General features: G+C 41.3%; 1 protein-coding gene across 1 annotated transcript in view; it reads right to left on the bottom strand.

Moving 5' to 3' along the window:
* The window catches only part of SPIRE1 (spire type actin nucleation factor 1), a 170,636-nt gene extending 150,312 nt beyond the window's left edge, over positions 1–20,324 (bottom strand). The window contains exon 1 of the mRNA XM_081802551.1: positions 19,741–20,324. Within this exon, the coding sequence (XP_081658677.1) occupies positions 19,741–20,074 (334 nt within the window). The 5' untranslated portion in view covers positions 20,075–20,324. The remainder of the gene's footprint in view (positions 1–19,740) is intronic.
* Positions 20,325–21,496: the final 1,172 nt, after the last annotated feature.

The following is a 21,496-nucleotide window of genomic DNA, read 5'->3' as shown; positions in this document are numbered from 1 at the left end:
AAGGCTGCGTTTTTTAGGCCCTTCTTTTTAACTCATTCTGAAATATCCGATCTGCTCTTAAGATTTACTAGACAAGTTCCCTCATGTCCTAGGAAATACAAAAACCAGTCTTCCTATAAACTGATATAGAATGGCTTTAAGGGATGCCTGGGTGCCTCAGTCGGTTAAGTGTCTGGCTTCGGCTCAGGTCATGATCCCTGGGTCCTGGGATTGGGTCCGCATCAGGCTCCTTGCTCAGCAGGGAGCCTGCTTCTCTCTCTCCCTCTGCCTGCCACTCCCTCTGCTTGTGCTCTCTCTTCCTCTGACAAATAAATAAATAAAATCTTAAAAAATAAAATAAAATGGCTTTAAAAAATGAACTATTCCTGGGCGCCTGGGTGGCTCAGTCGTTAAGCGTCTGCCTTCGGCTCAGGTCATGATCCCAGGGTCCTGGGATCGAGCCCCACATCGGGCTCCCTGCTCCGCAGGAAGCCTGCTTCTCCTTCTCCCACTCCCCCTGCTTGTGTTCCCTCTCTCGCGCTCTCTCTCTCTCTGTCAAATAAATAAATAAAATCTTTTAAATAAATAAATAAATAAATAATGAACTATTCCTAATGTAAAATATCATAAAGAACACCTCAACTAAGATAACGAAGACATTTTAAATCCTAAATGCTGATAATCAGACACTTTCATTCAAAAGTCTGCTCATTGTTACCAGAGAGACCATTTCAGTGAACACGTCTTGGTAGACCCACTAATAACCTTGGCTGTTCAGGGTTAGGCCTCACACCGCACACTCTCTGAAATGGCCTCAGCCCAGTGGAATCACAAAATCTGACGGACCACACAACTATGGTGGAAATTAAGGCACAGTTTCAGAAAAAATTTAAGGTGCTCATGTAGATGTATAATACTTTTTTTTTTTTATAATACTTTTAAATTAAGGTGGTAGAAACCTCAGCATACGGCTGAACTGTCTGTCACACAGTCACATTATCAATATGATTCAAATTAGCTAAATAAGCAGAAGGCAAATATGCCTGCCAGAAAGACACAGAACCCCTATAATCTTTACAATAAATAAACAGCTCTCAGATTTATTCTCCAAATTTCTCCCATGTGAGCAAACTGCGGGCAATGATTGGGTCCATCTGATCCTGTGAAAGTATGTTATTTTTTCATGAGCTGAGCATTCAGTAGATACACTCTGTCCTCCTGGCAGCTTGCCTCTGCCCCTCTCATTCATTCAATAAATATTTGCTGAACACCTACTAAATACTAAAATACTGATAATACAGCAGCAAACAAGCTACACATAGTCCTTGCTCCCTAGGGCTTATATCTTAGTGAACACAGACCCAAAGAAGCAATCAAACAAAATTAATTACAACTGGTAATAAATGCTATTAAGGACAGAAAAGGGAGAGAGAAAATAACAGAAATGATCCAATTTAGAATAGTAAGGCATGACTCCTTGAGAAGATGACATTTAAATAGAGACTGTGAAGTTGGGTAGCAGCTAACTGCAGGGCTGAGGGAAGAACCTGTCCCAGAACCAGGAGGCAGCCTGTGGTAAGGCTCTGGAAGTGTTTGGTAGGTGGGTAGCATAAAATGCATTTGGAAAGACAGGCAGGGGCAGATCACACAGGCCTTTCAGGACAGTGTAAGAAGTTTAGTTAGGTTTGATGTTAAGTACAATGGGAAGCTACTGGACGTTAACATTAAGCAAGGGCATGAGCTGATTCGAGGTGGGTTTCCAGGTTGGTCCTTCTCTGTGGAGAGGGTCAAGGTGAAAACATGGAGGGTGGACAGCCCCACTGTCCTGGATAGCAACAGGGGGGTGGGGGCGGGGCAGCAAACATGGAGGACAGCCAGCCCAGGTGGTGGCAGTGACCAGGAAGAAAAGTAGAAAATTAAGATATAATTCAGAAGCAGAATTAACAGGTAATGGATTGGACTGGGGGTAGAGCAGGGTGAGAAGGAAAGAATGATACCCTGAACAAGTGCCATGTTTTCAGGAACATTATTCTCAAAGACTTAATCAAAACCGATTAACATCAAGCATACGTTTAAGAACTCTAATACTCTGCAGGCACCCAGCTGGCTCAGTTGGAAGAGCGTGTGACTCTTGATCTCAGGGTCGTGAGTTTGAGCCCCATGTTCGGGATAGAGATTACTTAAATAAATAAAGATAAATTAAAAAAAAAAGAGCTCTAATAGTCTTTAAGAGACAAGTATATATTAGGTACACTTTCTGGTCAGCTTTTATATGAATACTAGAGAAAAAGAGTACAGTTTTAAACAGGCCAAAATTTAGCAATAAAATAATCCGTGCAGCCTAATCACACCTGGGTTTCTTAAACATTGTGGCCACTGAGGGCTCAGAATCCACGACCAGATGTTTCAGTGTGAAAAGTTAGGACACTGAAACTGCACAGTCTTTAGCTTACACCCATCTCCCCCAACAAAATCATTTTTGCCAAGTTATATTTTTAACAAAAGAAAATGTTATACATTTGACACAAGAAACAGCCATATAAGGGACACTTCTACTTTGGTTGTTAAATGATCAAATCATTATCCTCTATGCCATAGCATTTCACTAGTAAAGCTGCTCAAAGATTAACAGAAATTTAGGATTTAGACATGGGAGAAAACTGGTATACTTGCTAACCAAACAAAGACTGTGTGTTCATCAAGTTCCTCTTCCTGGCCTGCCTGTCAGGAAGAATGGAATACAATTTAATGTTCCACTGCCACAATGGCCCTGTGCTAATGTATTTTCTTCTTCACAACAGTTGATGTTTAAGCAAGAATTTAAGTAAGCCTTTCCCATAGTTGCCCTGGGAAGGCAGTGAAGCAGAAGAGAAAGAGCAAGCCTTTAGACTTGTGCAGTCCTGGATTCGAATCTCACTTCCATACTTAACTGTGTGATGTAAAATCCTTCCCAGAGTTTCCCACTTTCTCATCTACAAGAAAAGGGAATAATATCTACCTCATGAGGCTTATGTGAAAATTAGATGAAAAACAAAATGTTTTGAAGGGCTCTGCATGATGCCTCCTGCAGGGAGGGGCTCAGCAAATGGTAGCTAAGCTTACCACTATTAACCCTGTGGAAAGACGAGAGATATAGATAAACTAAAATAGAGTCCTAAGGAAAACTGGCATAGCAAAATATGTTTACTAGGATTACAACCATATAAAAGAGATACCAATTTTGAAATGAAAAAGTAGCTAAATCATATGAAAAATCATAAAATTCCACTCATTTTTACACTTCATTAAGATCTTTAAAAGCCACTACCTTTTACTTTATACCTCTCTGCAGACATTCCGCACACATACCTTCCCCCCAACTCCTTATCTGATGGTGCCCAGGATGATGACACTCATCGGTCAAACAGCTGGAGCTCAGCAATGGCTCAGGCTGGGGTGGTGAAGTGAAGTTTCATCAGTTATTACTCAAAACTGAAAATAAAAAAGCTTGAAATGGCAATCTCTATAATCAGCTCATAAACAAAAAGACTATAAAGTCTGCAGAACCTGTGAATACTTTACATGGCAAAGTGATTTTGCAGCTGTGATTAAGTTAAGGCTCTAGAGATGGGGAGATTATGCTAGATTATCCAGGCGGAACCAATGTAACCACAAGGAGCTTTATGAGAGACAGGAGAGTCCAAGGAGCTGTTATGATGGATGCAAAGACTGGAGCCATGTGAATGCAAGAAGGGGGACACAAGGCAAGGAATGTGGACAGTCTCTAGAAGCTGGAAGAGGAAAGGACCAGATTCTCCCCTGCAGCATCCAGAAGGAATACAGCCCTGCAAATAGCTTGATTTTAGCCCACAAGACCCATTTTCAGACTTCTAACCACCACAACTTTAAGGTAATAATTTTGTGTTGTTTTAACGACGACATTAATGGTGATCTGTTACAGGGTATGAATACACAGACCATGAAAAGGTCAAAGCAATATGACATGCTCTCATCATCCCAAACATGACCCCCAGGCTACCCTGTGTACGGTCTAATCCCATACAGAATGTCCCAGAGTAAGAACTCCCCCCACGCCCCCGGCACAAGGCAATAAAACACAGTGGTTAAGAACAAGGGTTCCAGGCCAGACTCCTGGGGCTTGAATCCCAGGTAGGTTACTGGCTAAATTTAAGGCCTCTACACATCAGTCTTCCATATGTAAGGCAGAGGCTAAGAAGAGTACCTGTCTTGGGGCACCTGGATAGCTCAGTTGGTTAAGTGTCTGCCTTTGGCTCAGGTCATGATACCAGGGTCCTGGGATTGAGCCCGAAGTTGTTGGGCTCCCTGATCAGTGGGGAGCCTGCTCTGCCTTCTCCTTCTGCCCCTCCCCACCATGCTCTCTCTCAAATAATCTTTATGGGGTGCCTGGGTGGCTCAGTCGGTGAAGCGTCTGCCTTCGGCTCAGGTCATGATCCCAGGGTCCTGGGATGGAGCCCCGCGTGGGGCTCTCTGCTCAGTGGGGAGCCTGCTTCTTCCTCTGCCTGCCGCTCCCCCCTGCTTGTGCTCTCTCTCTCTCTGTCAAATAAATAAAATCTTTAAAAATAAATAAATAAATAAATATATATAATGTTTAAAAAAGAAGAGTACCTATCTCATAGAATTGTTGTGAGGATCAAAAGAAATAATCCAAGAAAACTGCTCAACTCACTGCCTGTCACTGAGTATAAGCACTTAATATTAGCTCTATTACCATTTAAGTCTTTGAGCCTTCTCTCCAAGGAGAAAATAAGCCAAAAGACCCTTATCTCCCAAACCCAAAAAGCTGTAAGTCAACAGATCACTTGGCCCCTTAGATACCTATATAGTTTAACAAGCCCTCACCCATGCCCTGGCCTGTAGGTGCAAAGCCCGCCACCCAATCTCTGTAAGTTCTAGGGGTCTCCTGTGTCTGCACGCAGTGTCAACCTGAAGAGAACGCAGCTGACCCTTCCTACATTTGTTAAACTTTCCTGAAGCTATGAGACTCACAGGGAGGCATTCCAGTCCTCACCCTTCCCTGTTCTCCCCTCATCCCCTCACCATCTCCCTCCTGCCTGTCTCCTCAGGGTAGCTTAGTGGTCGCCTTTTAGTGCCAGCACACGCCCATGAGGGTCTTATCTTACCTCCCAAGTGCTCCCTCCAAAACTGACAGCACTCAAAGAATGATTCTGGTTATTATAATTTTTCATCTCCCTACCTTGAACATCTCTTGCTGAAAACTTCATTTCTATTTTTACAAGACACCAATCTTAAGGGAAATGCTATGAGCAGTGGAACTATTCCAAACACCTCTGCCAGAAATGTATTAAGGACAAAAGGCATCCATCCAAACTACCCTGACCATTTCTAGAAATAACATCCCATTCAAACCAAACCCCACAATGCTCTTTTAAACTCTAAGAAAATTGTTAATGAAATATCTCATTAATACTTATAGTTAATCAATACTTGTTCTATATAGATCAAACATATTGTAACCCTGGTATAAAACCTTCATTTTTACAGCTGAGGAGGCTCAAGCTCTAGAGAATGACTCATTGAAGGTCAAAGAACTGTGACCAGTTACCCAGGCTGCTGACCCACCCAACTGTCCTACATTCTCTCCTAGCTCAGTAAGGGAAAGACTAGGAAGCAATGGATGCCCAAAAGTGAAGCACAGGGTCAGCACTAGTGGGGAAAGTTTGGGAATTTTAAAAACAAACTTTCTTTTTTAAAAATTTTATTTGTTTATTTGAGAGTGAGTGAGAGAGGGAGCATGAGCTGGGGCGGGGGGACAGAGGGAAAGGGAGAAGAGCCCAAGGCGGGACTCGATCCAGGACCCTGGGATTGTGACATGAGTCGAAGGCAGATGCTTAGCCAGCTGAGCCACCTAGGTGTCCCTAAAAACAAACTTTCTAAGTACCACTTTGGTTTACTGGTCCACTGCTCATGACTAATAAATGTGGGTAAAGAAAAAAAATATGCTGTCTATGTGAGCTTAATGCCGTCTTAATAGAACAAAGAATCCCTGACTAATCAATATGAACAATACATTTAATCACATTTTGTAGGATCTGGACCATAATCTTATTATTTTAAAGAACTGTAGAGGCATAAAGACATCACATTTTTTTGAAGAGCTGGTGAAAAGTGGATTAAATTTTTTGGGGGGTGGGGGAGTGCAGAGGGAGAGGGAGAGAATCCCAAGCAGGCTCCAAGCCCAGCAGCTCAGAGCCTGATGCAGGGGATCGATCTCACAAACTTGAGATCATGACCTGAGCCAAAATCAAGACTCGGACTCTTAACCAACTGAGCCACCCAGGCGTCCCAAAAAACATGGCTTCTTATTGCCAGTCACTTTCCTTGGGACTAGAGTCTAGCCCTTGGACCTCCTATCAGTGGCTAAAACCAACTACCAGACTTCCCCAGCAGAGACCACTTACTGGCTCTTATCTGCAGCTACTGTCTGCCCTTTCTGGCTCTGCTTGCTCATCAGATGATGAATGGATTTCTTGGGGCCTGGCTGTTGTACCAAACACCCCTGATTTCCAGCCCTCCCTGATGGTAGGCCTCACCACCGTCATGGCCACCCCCAATCTTGGAGAAGTTTGGCCCAGACCCCAAACCCTTCCAACCTATTCCATGGTACTAGAGTGGCCAATTTGTAACTGATCTTGTTGTGAAATGAAAGTTTTAAAAATATGTTTTCTTGGGGTGCCCAGCTGGCTCCGTCAGAGAAGCATGTGACTCTTGATCTTGGGGTTGTGAGTTTGAGCCCCACATGGGGTTCATATAAAACATATAAAAAATATGTTTTCTTAATTATTAGTATTATTTTTTCTTCCTATTCAGCAACCTCAATTAACCAAACTTTATATCATCTCACAGAACAAATATCATTAAATATCAAGTATTTTCCACTAAAAAATAATTTCAGCATAACTGTTTTCAATAAAACTCAAGTATTACTTTTGCCTATTTTATGTAATATGGCAACACTCAAAACTTGTATAGCAAAAAGGTTTCATCTCTTGTGCCAATTCAAACTAAATGATAGTGACAGTCTAGAATGCTATCCTCAAAAGAGCTGTGAGGGCAAGTATGGGGTGGGAGATGCCCATGGCCATTTAGCAATGTTTGCCATGGGAACAGAAGGGAGTGACAATGCAGAAGCCACATTCCTGACACTCCTGTGTTAGAGGACGGGATGATGGAAGTTGTGGTTCTTTCTGTAAACAGTGTGGACTTGCATTAAAATTTTTCCCTAGTGATATTAATTCAAACACTAATTGCTTAAATTTCATGAGACCTCAAAAATACACTGAGATCACACAGCACTCTACCACTTTATTCAAGAATAAGGAGAACGTGGAGGGGAACTTCCCCAATCCAAATCCTAAAAAGAGGTCTAGTAGCAAGTGCCAATTCTAAACAGTTTTGTATTCCCCAGCAAATGAATTCTGGTTTTCATGTATTTCATAAGCGCCACTGTGTTATTCTCCTTAGAATCTCCTCTCCCACTCTGGCATCTGATCATGAAGGAGACCATCCTAGCCAACAGAACCCTTCCAGCAAGGTATCTCAGGTACTTCTATCTCTGAACACAAATGCCTTTAGTTATAGCACCGTAACTGCCACCCCTATTCACTTACCCCAGTATGTTACAATAACAAGCGTCAGAGCTGAGAATTAAAACCACACCTTCTGCTGCCTACTCTCATATATCTGTTACCATGTGACATTCAACAGGTGATCTGCAACCTTCTGGAAGAGCAAAGGAACTTGGTAGGAATAAATATGACTCCACTGGAAAAATATTTTTTCCAGGCCAATTTAATTTCTAACAAGTATAAGTCATCATCTTCCCACCCTATGCTGCCTCTCCTGCCTTCCCAGCAGCCAGGCACCCAGGTGGGAAGTCTGAGAGCCTTCCAAGAGTCCTTCCTCTTTCTCACCCCCATACCAAAACCTAAAGGGCCATGTCCTGTACTATTTCCTAGATCATTCTCAATCTGACTTTCTCCCCATTTCTACTGCCCTCGTTCAGACCTCCAACATCTCCTATCTGAGGAGCCATAATACTCCCAACTGGTTAGGCAACTTAAAGGCTACTAAGATCTAACGATAGTATGAAATGCCTACTGGTATCTCTGCCCTTGTTTTTACCCAATTCAATCCACCTTCTCCAAAACTCCCATAGTCATCTTTCCCAAAAGAGAAATCTGCTTGTAAGCATTTTCCTGCTTAAAAGCCTTATATGGCTCTCCGTTGCCTATACAGGCTATAAATACAAACTCAACAGTACGGCACAAAAATGTCCTTCATAACCTGGTCCCAGTCAACATACGTTTCTAGCCTGTCTCATTCTCCACCGCGCCCCCACACATCCTATGCTCCAGGCACAGTGGACGCCCACTGCAAAGAAGACAAACAGGTTCAACCTCACGTGCCAACTCCACAAATCACTGGTAGTGGCTGCCTGAAGCACAGCTGAGAACTCTGAAGCTGCTTATAAATTTAGCAGCAAAAATGCAATGACTGATCAAACAGTGTCTGCTTTTGGTATGGGGAAGTGGGCGTCAGCACAAATGCCATTCTACGATCCACGTACTACTGTTCTTGGAATAGTTTTCCACATTTCTGCTTCTGCCTAAGTGTCCTCCTTTTATCCCACTGCTCATCCTTCAAAGCCTCTCCAGAAAATCGGTCTCTTTTGTGAAACCTGCCCTATATCATACCAGCAGTCAGTCGCCCTCACCCTTGGGCTCACACAGTTTTCTGTACATGTCTCTATTACTTTAGAATTACTGCAACTATACTGTAAGTGTTAGCTTATGCACCTGTGATCTTCTTGAAGGTATGGGTGCACTTTTTCTTTGTGTCTTCAAATCTAGTACAGTGCACTTTGAAGGCACTCATGTGCTGGTGGAATGAATAAATGAAATGGTGTAATGGGAGATTCCTCTAATACGGTATTATCACTAAAATCCAGGAAGAAGCAGCCAAACCCAGAACCGACAACCCGTGGTGACTGTTAGTGCGGCATTCTACCACTACTCATCAGCTATGTCTAGTCTATATACATCTTTATCTCTCAAGAATACAAGGTATTAAAGAATATACTAGATATAAATTTGGCCTTCAGTTAGACTAGGCCATGAAGAAAATGGGAAGATGAGGGAAAAAGACAACAGACCCCAAATTTTTAAAAATGCATTAGCATAAGTAGCACAAAAAGATCTGAGAGTTAGTTTTCAGAAGTTAAATATGGACCCGCAAATCCCACTATTATTAGGGATATAGACTTCCCATATACACGACACTAGTCAAATCCTTATTAAATTTATACCAATGTCCCGGATTGGTTTTAATGTTTTAAAGTTTGTGAGGTGCATAAGGGAAATGCAAATCAAAACTACAACGAGGTAGTCCCACCTCACACCTGTCAGAGTGGCTAAAATCAAGAACACAAGAAACAGGTGTTGGCGAGGATGCGGAGAAAAAGAAACAATTGTGCACTGTTGGTGAGAATGCAAACTGGTACAGCCACTGTGGAAAACAGTGTGGAGGTTCCTCAAAAAGTTAAAAATGGAACTACCCTATCACCCATAAATCACACTACTGGTATTTACCCCAAAAATACAAAAAATTAATTCAAAGGGATACACACCACTATGTTTACAGCAGCATTATTTACAATAGCCAAGATATGGAAGCAGTTCTGTGTCCATCAACTGATGAATGGATAAAAAAAAAAGTGGTGTGTGTGTGTATTTATATATATATATAAATATATACAATATATAAAAATATATATTGTATATATTATGGAATATCACTGAGCCATGAAAAAGAATGAAATCTTGCCATTTGGAATGACATGGATGGAGCTAGAGAGTATAATGCTATGCAAAATAACTCAGAGAAAGACAAATATCATATGATTTCACTCATATGTGGAATTTAAGAAACAAAACAAATGAGCAAAGGGGAAAAAAAGAGAGAGACACAAATCAAAAAACAAACTTAATTATAGAGAACAAATGGATGGTTACCAGAGGGGAGATGGGTGGGGGAATAAGTTAAATAGGTGATGGGGATTGAGGAGTGCACTTGTCCTGATGAGTGCCAGGTAATATATGGAAATGCTGAATCACTGTTTGTACACCTGAAACTAATATAACACTGTTTGTCAACTAGAATTAAACAAAAACTTTTAAAAAATTCAAATTAAAAAAGAAAATAAAGTTTGTGAGGTGCAATCATTATGGAAAACTTTTGGCAGTACCTACTAATACTGAAAATACCCATACACTATGAACTAGCAATTCCACTTTCTGGTATATACTCAACACAAATGCTACATTTGTTCACCAAAAACATGCTTACTAATGTTCACAACAGCATTATCCATAATTCCCAATACCTGAATACCCAAATGTAAGATCCAAAAAATCAAACATCCATGGATAAATTATGGTATATTCATACAAGGGAATATGATACTAAAATGTGAATGAACAAACTACAACTATATGCAACAATATGGATCAATCTCACAAAGTTCAGAGAAAAAAAGTTAAGACATTAGGTAGTATAATACTACTTGATTCTATATACCTAAGTTCAAATATAGGCAAAACTTATGATGTTAGAAGTCATGATAGGGGTGCCTGGGTGGCTCAGTCGTTAAGCATCTGCCTTCAGCTCAGGTCATGATCCCAGGGTTCTGGGATCGAGCTCCACATCGGGCTCCCCGCTCCACGGGAAGCCTGCTTCTCCCTCTCCCACTCCCCCTGCTTGTGCTCCCTGTCTCGCTGTGTCTGTCAAATAAATAAATAAAATCTTAAAAAAAAAAAGTCATGATAGTGGTGACTTGGTGGTGACTTAGTGGTGGTTGGTGACTGAAAGTGTTCACAAACAGGCCTGCTGGGATGCTAATAACATTCTGTTCCTTGATCTGTATTCTGGTTACATGAGTGTATTCACATTGTGAAAATTCATCATTTATGCACTTTTCTATGAGTTACATCTTAATTAAAATTTGCTGTTAAAAGGAAAACAAAATCGGGGCGCCTGGGTGACTCAGTTGATTAGGTGTCTAACTCTTGATTTCACCTCAGGTCATGATCTCAGGGTCAGGAGATGGAGCCCCACATCGGGCTCTGTGCTGGGCGTGGAGCCTGCTTAAGATTCTCTCTCCCTCTCCCTCTGTCCCTCATCCCCACCTCTCTCGCCCTCTACAAATTAATTAATTAATTAGGTGCATGCCCATTTAAGATTATAATATCTTCATGGTGGTTTTATCCTTTTATCAATGTGGCTATAGTTGACATGTATAGGGTTACACCAGCTTTCCTTTTTTTTTTGACTGAATGAATTTAGCCATTTTTTTTACTGAATTCTGGGTGAATTTAACAGTGGCAGACCTGCACTAAAGTAAATACTAAAGGAGTTCTTCAGGCAGGAGGAAAATGGATCCCAAAAGAAAGTAATGCAGAAAGAAACACAGAGCATGGAAAGGGCAAATATGTGGAAAATCTAAATGAATATTAAATCGTACAAAAACATTGTCTTATATTTAAAATCTATGATAAACTAAAATACACATCAACAATCATACAACAACAGAAGGAGATACAAGAAGTTAGAATGTTCTATGATCTTTGCATTGTCTGGAGAGTAATACAGTAAGTAATTTATATAGACTTTAATAAAAATTCAACAATGCATGTTGTAAAGTAACTACTAAAAGAATAGTAAAGGAATGTACAGTAAGCCAGCTAATGAAGGAGAAAATTTTAGCAATTAAAAAAATTCTTAACCAAAAAGAAGGTAAGGGAGAGAAAATGAATACAGACCTGGTGGGACAAATAGAAAGCAGATAGTAAGATGGTATATTTTCAAACCCAAGTAATTATATTAAATGTAAACAGAATAAGGAATCCAATTTAAAATTAATGATCATTATATTACATAAACAACAAATCCAAACTATATCCTGCTTGTAAAAGACGCACCTTAAATGTAAGAATGCTAAAAACTTGAAAGTAAAATTATGGGAAGGAATATACCATGCAAAGATTAATCAAACAAATCTGGTGTTTTAAAAAAAAAAAAAAAAAGGAAAGCTGGTGTAACCATATACATGTCAACTATAGCCACATTGATAAAAGGGTAAAACCACCATGAAGATATTATAACCTTAAATGGGTATGCACCTAACAATATAGCCTCCATATATAAGTAAAAATTGACAGAATAATGCATGAATCAAAGAAGAAATAACAAAGAAAATCAGAAAGATATTTGAATCCAATGATAATAAAAATGTGATGTATCAAAACTTCTATTCATCAAAACATACCATTAACATGAAAAGGAAAGCTACAGAGTTGGGAGAAGATATCTATAACATATATAACTGGCAAATGGCTTGTATGAGAATATATAAAAATCATAACATATAATAATAAGAAAAGACAAAAAATATAAATTGATTAGAGGTTACCAGGGCCTAGGGGAAATTGAGAATGGGCAGTTACTGCTTAATGGGTACAGAGTTTCTGTTTGTGTGATGAAAAATTCTGGAAATAGTGGTGATGGTCGTACAACATTGTGAATGTAATTAATGCCTTTAATTAAATGGTTAAAATGGTAACATTTATGTTTTATAAGAAAAAAATACTACTGAGGGTTGCTGGAGGGGAGGGGGTGGGGGGAGGGGGTGGCTGGGTGATGGGCATTGGGGAGGGTATGTGTTGTGGTGAGCGCTGTGTGTTAAGACTGATGAATTACAGACCTGTACCCCTGAAACAAATAATACATTATATGTTATTAAAAAAAGAAAGAAAGAAAAAAAATACTAGACAAATAGTCAAAAGACCTGAACAGGAATTTCACAAAAGAGATATCATCATGGCCAATAAAACTATGAAAAGGCATTCAACATGATTAGCCATCAGATAAATGCAACTCAAAGCCATTATGAAACATGTACCATAACATACCTGCCAAAATAGGTAAACTTTTCTTTTTTTTAATTACATTCCCAAATAGTACAGTGGATGTGGTACAACAGACACATTGCTAATAAGAAAGGTAACCTGAAAAACCACTTTGGAAAACTACTTGGCAATATCTACTGAAACTTAAGAGACACATGGGCAACAACCCAGCAATTTTACTAGATATATACCTACCAGAAGTGCATACATATATTCAAGAGAGTTTATAGTGGTATTATTTAAAATAAGAGCTAAAACTCCAAACAATTCATATGACCATCCACAGCAGGCTGGGTAAACGAATTTTGGTATTTTCATACAATTGAATACCATATAGCAATGAAAACCAATTAATGCTAGATGCAATAACAAGTAGTTTATCTCACAAACATAATTTTGAACAAAAGAAGGCAGACACAATAAACACATATTATAAGATTCTATACATACAAAGTTTACAAACAAGCAAGCCCAATCCGTGGTGATAAAAACTAAGCCAATGATTATATATGTGGAAGACTTGTAGGCTACTTGTAATGCTCCTTTGTCCTCAATCAGGTTGGTGTTTACAGGGTTGTATTATTAATGATTTGTGCACTTTCCTGTATGTATGCTGAACTTCCAAAAAAAGGAAAAACTTGTGAAAAAACCGGGGAAAGTCCAAGAAATAAGTTTTGAGAAGGAAATGTCAAAAGAAATTATTTTTTTTAGAAGAAAAGTAAGATTGAATTAATACAACATACCCCCAAAAAATGTTTAAGAGATCCTACCAACATTTCATTACCAGGCAATCATCACTAAAACAAAAAAACCTATTGAACTCTCATGCAACTAGATAAAATGTGCTTAAACAAAAAAATACTATTGAACTCCTACACAACTAGTTGAAATTTGCTTAAATTGCTTAAAGGACACTGCTTATAGGACATTTTCTTAATGTATTTTCTTTGTATGATGAGGGCAATACCAGCAGCAAAACAGAACAGGGTGTCATGGAATGTCTATCCTTCATACATTTAAAAATCAATAGAATGCCGGTGAGATATTGACCTGAGAAGGGCAAAGGCTGAACCAGATAAGCCCAATAAATTCAATGAATGAATAAACAAATCTTACCTGTTCTACCACTCAAAAGTAACTACACAGAAGTTAGAATTAGGGAAAATATTACTGGCTTTCTCAATTAATTTGCATGGCTTTATATAAATCAGTATTCTTCTGGTCCCTAAAGTATTCATGATTCCATGCAACAGTCTGAAATACTTAGCCAAAACCAAAAACCATTTACCCAGTGATATTTAGTTTTCATCTCTTTTGTTTGCTTGGTTAAGACATTTTATGAGCATATCACAAGAGTGTATTTTATCCACATGCTGTACTGCAGAGCAGTAATGAGGATGTATGTTTACAAAATGGGGAACTATTTCAAATGTGGTTGATCGCCAACATTCTGCATGGTTCCGCTGCAGCTTTAAGGACAGGCACCACTAGCCCAGAGTATCCATAAGACTTATAAGAGGAAGGCCAATGATCACAAGATTTGTCCAAACCAGTTCTTGACCATCCACATATCTCAGTCAATCCATACTTGACTCTAGGCCACATTTCACTGACCTCCCCTCATCTCCAGTATATCCAAACTGATACCCCAATATTGGCTGCTCTGGCTTTTGTTCCCAGGTATCTCTCCCTTCTGATAAACAGTGTGTACAGACTGCTCTCTCTTAACCTCTGTATTCAACTTGGCTCTAAGGTATTCATTACATAACTGTTGAAAGGATGAGCAAATATACAGACAGTGGTAGGCATGCCAATATAAGCAAGATACCAAAAAGAGATACTTCATAAATCTAACAAAGTTTGAACATCAAAAATAAGTAAACCTTTTATTATTTCAATTCTTCTTCCATATTAAAAACAAAACAACCCCAGTATCAACAAGCATAATCAGTGCTGAGCTCCTTAGGGATATGTCTGATTGTAGGACGGGGATGAAAAATACACGTCGTAAGCCTTAAAACATCTTGTAGTGCCGGAAAGTGAAGATGTGCTCAAAAACATAAAAGGATGGCTGTATGTCAAAGGCACACAGGAGATGACTGGTTGGCTCAGTCGGTTAAGCGGTTATGTGGCTGCCTTCAGCTCAGGTCATCCCAGGACCCTGGGATGGAGACCTGCATCAGGCTCCCTGCTTCTCCCCCAGCTTGTGTTCTCTCTCATTCTCTCTCTCTCAAATAAATAAAATCTTAAAAAAAAGGAGGGACAGAGGAGCCAACCTGAAGGAGCTCCCGCTGGCCACAATCTGACTAAAACATAACATGGTAAACATGTTTTCGCTACCTCATCCTTCTCCACAAGTATTTGTTCTCTCTTTAAAATCAAATAGATATTATTTCAAGACCATTTTTCCACCAAATTAGCATGAAACTTACTGAGAAGCTTGACTGATCATGTCCTCTTTTCAAATCCCAAACAAAGCCCAATGTTCCCTATACCAAGGGATGCCTTTATTAGTATGCACCCAGGCTTTCATTGTTCCTCCCAGGAAAACCTATTACCAATCTAAGATTATTTTAAATCAAGATGCGGTCATAATTTTTTAAATGTTCTTTATACATCTAACATTAAAGATACATCAAAGATTTTGAAATCAAAATCTGAAATGTTATTTTTGTCAGATGGGTATTAAGGCCTAAGAGGCTGTTGAGACCATACAATGGTTCTAAGCTCTAATACTATTGTTATTAATAATTCTCTGTGGCATCCCAGGAAAAAAAAGTTCTAATCTTGCGAAGGTCTGGAATATAACCTAAATTCCATCAGTGACTACTTCCTAAATAACGTGTATAATAAAATGAGTTCCAAATGCCAGTTAGGCATAGTGGTGACAAAGAGCAGGCCGTATATGCAGAGCCTGAGTGTCTTTAACTTGTTAATTAAATGTGTGAAAGCAAAAACTGCATCAACCTGCATATAAGAAACTTTTATCAAACAGTAAGGTTTACTATATGTACATAAACATTAGGGAAAATAAAAATGTTGTCAAACACCTAGGAAGAATCATAAGCCCTCTTGATTCTAAGCAATGTTTCCTTCTGTCATCACAGAAATACTTCATAAAATATGCTGCTTAAGACCCTATTTCATAATTTAATCATTTTTACTCTTAAGATATACTCTAAAGAACTAATTTTTTCCTTTTTCTTTATCTCCTTCAATCCTATATCACACTGCTTTCATGGCGATGTTAGTATATGGCACTAGATTATATCAGAATGCTAAATAAAATTGCTTGTTCTTCATTGTCTTCTTCCCATTTTGGTCTCATTTCCATGCCTCCCACATCTTTCATCATTTTCCTATTTCTCTTATAGGTATGTCTAATTTAATTCAAAGTGAATATGAATGTTCTGGATGTAGCAACACTGTTAAAAGTAAACAAGAACTAAAATCAATTACTACTATTCACCCCCAAAACAAGTCAAGAAAGCATGTGAGGGGTTATTTCTTCCTATGGGACTAAGGGGAGCGATACCACTTGTTCATTCAACTCAAGAGCAGAGGGAAGAGTGGCCAGCGCAAAGATTCACTCACTCGAGGATTACAGCCAGGATCCAATTCTCCACACTGAACACAATCCTGTGTACCACCCATCATCCGCTAGACCTGTGGTTCTCAACAGGGGATGACTTTGCCCAGAGAAAACTTGGCCATGTCCAGGGACTTTTTTGATTGTCATGACTTGGGGGAGGGGATGGGTAGTTACTGGCATCCAGTGGGATGCTGCTGAACATCCTACACAGGCACAGGCCAACACCATACTGAATTATTCAGCCAAAAATGGGAATGAGAAACCCTGACCCAAACCTTTGTGTTCCAATTTTTAATAAAAATGCAGGACAGCAGGACCACAGGCACCATGGTGGTGCAAAAGGACACAGAATTAGGGGAGAAAGGAAACTAAAAATTACTGAATATCTGCTACATAACAAGCCTTGCTTTAGTCACTTTACATGCATCGTCTCCCTTAAACCCTCTCGCGTGAAAAAGTGATCTATTCTCATTTTACAGATGAGAAGGCCGGACTCAGGGTGATTGTATATGCAGAGCTTAAGTGTCTCTAATTCATTAATTAAGGGAGGTTAGGGAACTTATTCAAGGTCACTCAGCTAGGAAGGGGAGGAATAAGGACCCAAATTCAAACCAAATCTATTTATAAGCCTAGAGGTTAAAAGACCTGGATTTGATTCAAAGTCACCACTATGAATTTAAGCAAGTCCCTTAACTTCCCTAAACCTCCATTTGGAAATAAATCAATGGATAAACTGTGTGAAAATATAAATAGGATTGTATGTTGTTGCCAATCAACATACAATCCTATTAAACATCCTACAGTGAAAAAGTACTTCTTAGAATTGAGACGTCATGATTACCATTTTTCCTTAAAAATAGAATTTATACATGTGCACAGTACTAAATTACTCAGCATTTTTAAGAATCAAGATTAAGTGTTCAGAAGACACTGCCTTCTGTAGCCATGCAACTACTCTTAAATCCTAGGAGGAAATAAACTAACGTAAGCAACATTTTAGTATGAACTTCCTAAAGATTTTTAATCGATCAAGCCTAAAGTGCTCAAGACTATCAACAACTTTGGTTGGGCTCTCTCAACAACTGGTAGCCGAGATCATGAGCCAAACTAAGGAAGAAGAGGATGGATTATAAATTCATTACCGCTACTGCAGGGAAACTACTATTATCTCCAAAAAGACAGAGTATTACATTGAGGTCAAGATAGTATCACTCACACTAATGATACAAAATAATAATATACAATAATAATTGATTGCAAAATGAGATTCTGATTTTTTTTTTGACTCTCATCAGAATACATGAGTCTTTGACAAACTACTAGTAGGTCCATAAATATAACTTAAACCACATTCTTCTGGGATAAAGTTCATAGGAAAGAATGTAAACTCCTGTTTGTTTCTTCCAGAGGTCAACAAACATTACCAATGCTGCTTCTAAAGAGGGTTGCACACAACCATTTTTCCCCTTGAAATGCCAGATTCCAAGGCATGGTTTTGCCATATTTTATAATAAATGTATCTTGGCATATGATGTTAATATGTTGTAAGTAAATTATAATACCAAGTATTTCCCACTAACATTGTCCAAGTTTAAAAACAATAAACACATTGGGGCGCCTGGGTGGCTCAGTCGTTAAGCTTCTGCCTTTGGCTCAGGTCATGATCCCAGGGTCCTGGGATCGAGCCCCTCATGGGCAGGAAGCCTGCTTCTCCCTCTCCCACTCCCCCTGCTTGTGTTCCCTCTCTCGCTGTGTCTCTGTCAAAATAAATAAATAAATACAATAAATACAATAAACACATCAAATAAACTAAAAACGATTTGAAATAAAATAATTTCAAGAGAATTATGAAGAATAGACTTAAGTAAATGAAAGTTCTAAAATGTGTTTCCCCGAAACACACACACATTTTAATGTTCTGGGGGAAGTGAAACAAATAATAACTAAAATCTTGAATGTTTTTTATTTTAATCAATTTAGATAAGGATTTGCATTAAATGTCATTTTACTGACTAATGAATTACATCTTTCACCTTAAGCATTTTGACACTTCCATCAACTTTCTAAAAGTGAGGGCGGATTATTTCTCTATGTTTTTAATATACTTGCCTCTCAAAAGACTGAATTATAAAAACTGATAGGAGACACCTATTATCAATCCCCTCATCATCATCACTAAATCTCTGAGTAAGCCCTAGCTACATAATAACGTGTAGGTGATAATCTCGAAGAATTTACGTTAGACAATAACCAAACTGAAATCCATTTTATCTGGTTTATCTGACATCCTGTCAACTTTTGACTTGACAAGCCTGTTTTTCCATCACAACAAATTTTAACACGCAGGTAAATAGTAGTTATTTTATAACTTTCAGGAGCTAGAAATCATTATTTCGTCTCCTCCTGTTTCTCCCAATTCTCCTCGGGGCTTTTTATATTTCCAAACCGAAAGAATTTGTTGCCAAATTTTTAAAAATACTATTAGCTGACTACTCATTCTGAAAGGTATAATTTTCCTGACAGCAGAATTAACTACCCTTGACGAGATCTCACGTGAACCTTTCATAGCACCTACCACATCCCAAGTAAATAGCCCTGGCATCTAAGTATGTATACATAGCTTATCATGAAAAGGACCCAACCCACTCCATTTCCCAAACAAGACGCGGGCAGCTCTCCTATGACAGTCTGTACAATTACCAGCACCTTGGGCAGGTCCGCGGCCCTACTGCGGGGCGCAGGCCCGCCCGGACGCTCCCTTCACAATCCCCCTTTGTGACGCTGCCGGCCCCCACCCCCTGCTCCGACCTCCGTGGGGCCCCGCTAGACCACAGCGCCAGCACCTCCACCTCCCCCCCGCCCCCCACCCTCCCCAGGCCCGGCTCCTCCCGGGTCTCCCTTGGGAGGTGGGCGTTCGCGGGGCGGAAGGGCAGGGCCCAGGGACTGCGAGGGGAAAGGGGGGCCGCGTTGGGGGGGGTCCTCCTGTCGGAGGTGGGGGTCGCGCGGCGGGAGGGCAGGGCCCAGGAATGCGAGGAGAAAAAGGGGCCGCAGGGGGTCCTCCTGTGGGAGGTAGGGGTCGCGGGGCGGAAGGGCCCGGCCCGGGGCTGCGAGTGAAAGGGGGCCGCGGCGAGGGTTCTCCGTGGGGGCGCAGGTCGGCGGCCTCACCCGCAGCTGGTTGCGGCTCTCCCGCATCGTCGGGCGCCAAGGTAACGGCGCCGTCCCTCCAGACGCGGATCTGCGCGGCTGAGCGCACGCGGCGACGGGGCTGGAGGTGGCCCGCGGACGCGGCGCGCAGAGACCCGCAGCACTGGTAGCACACGGCCCACGCCTGCTCCTCGTTGATGGGCTGGTTGTAGAGCCGCAGGATCTCCTCCAGGCTCAGCGCGTCCGGCGGGCCACCAGACGCCCCGGGGCCCGGAGGCCCCTCGCCGCCCGCTGGCTCCGCCCGGGGCTCCCCGCCGCCTGCCGGGCCCGCGGGGCCCGCCGGCTGAGCCATCATCCCGCGGGTCGGCGCGACGGCGGAGCGCTGCGCCGTGTGCCGGCGTATTCTCAGCTCCCGAACATCGTCTCGGCGCGCCGCCGCCTCTTCATCCCCGGAACCGCCCCGCCCAACCTGGCCGCGCGCGCCGCCGTGTTGAACCAGGCGGGGGACTGGGCGAGGGCCCGGCGGCCGTGGGCGAGTGAAGAGCGGCGAGGACGCCGCGGCAGCCCTGACCAGGCCGCCCGCTGCCGCCAGCCCGTAGCGACGCGATGGCGTCCGCCGGCCCCGCCCCGCGCCCGCGCCAGCCGCGCGCTCAGTGCCGGGGCTGCGGAGCCGCCCCGCCAGGGTCCGCACGACCGGGAGCTCGGGCGTGCGCTTCGCCGCCAAGCTGACCGCGCCGACCGCAGCCATCCCCCGCCAAGCTAGGAGGCCACTGGCCCTGGATGCCCCTGGAATTGGCTCGCTGGGAGTCTAATTAGGAGCTCGAACCCAGCCTGGAGCAAATTCCTAATAAACGTCTGTGAAACCGCTCCTGCTCCCGCCCACCGTTGGAAAGCCCTCTGGGCGCGGGTCCTGCGTCTCGTTCAAGACTCCACACGGTTTCTCCTGACCCGCCGACTTCGCCCCTACACCATCCCCCGGACCCTCCTCTGCTCTTTTTGGGGTAGCTATCGCCATCAATATACCATATAATTTACTTAAACGTATTATTTATTGAATAGACCCTCCCATCTTCATTGTAAGCCCCGTGAGGACAGGGACTTTTTTATGGGTTTTGCTCACTGACTTCTCCCAGTAGAGAGATCAGGGCCTGGGATACAAACATGTTGTAAATAATTTGTAGATACTAGTTTCAGCGTCCTTCCGGATTCATTTTGTAACGTTTGTACAACTCCTCACTAAGAACGTCTCCAGTGATCACACTCATCATAGTTCTGTTAACCCAGTAAGTTCAGACGATGTGGAATTAATATCACAGTGCCAACACTGAACTGAGGGCAATAAGCCATAGAATAAAAGAAAGAAATACAGCACTCCCCAGAGCCTCGCTGACTTCATTAAGTTATACAGTATAATTCTTAGATAAAATAATCACTCATTGGTAAATGAGTTTAATTGGTAACTTTCCACTCTGAGGCTAGTCCTGTGTAAGAACCTGACAGAGCTTAAAGTATCCACCAAGTAAGAAATTTATAACTACCAATTAAACTTGTAAGGCAGTTCTGTGTGTAGTATTAGATCTCACACTCAACAATTGCATCTTGCAGTAAAAATTACAAGGGTCTATTATAAATGCTTAAGATATCACAGTAAATACAGCAGTAGTGGGGGAGAAGAGAGAAAAGCAAAAGGATGTTTTTAAAAAGAGGAATTGAAAGGGGAGAAAAAAGCTTCTCCCTAGTCACCTTATTATAATTTCACTACAAGAGATACAAAAAA

This window comes from Leptonychotes weddellii, chromosome 13 (assembly GCF_054177405.1).
Source record: "Leptonychotes weddellii isolate Sample4059 chromosome 13, ASM5417740v2, whole genome shotgun sequence".
NCBI lineage: Eukaryota > Metazoa > Chordata > Mammalia > Carnivora > Phocidae > Leptonychotes > Leptonychotes weddellii.
The sequence above is the reverse complement of the archived record's forward strand: the minus strand, read 5'-3'. Positions and strand labels throughout refer to the sequence as shown.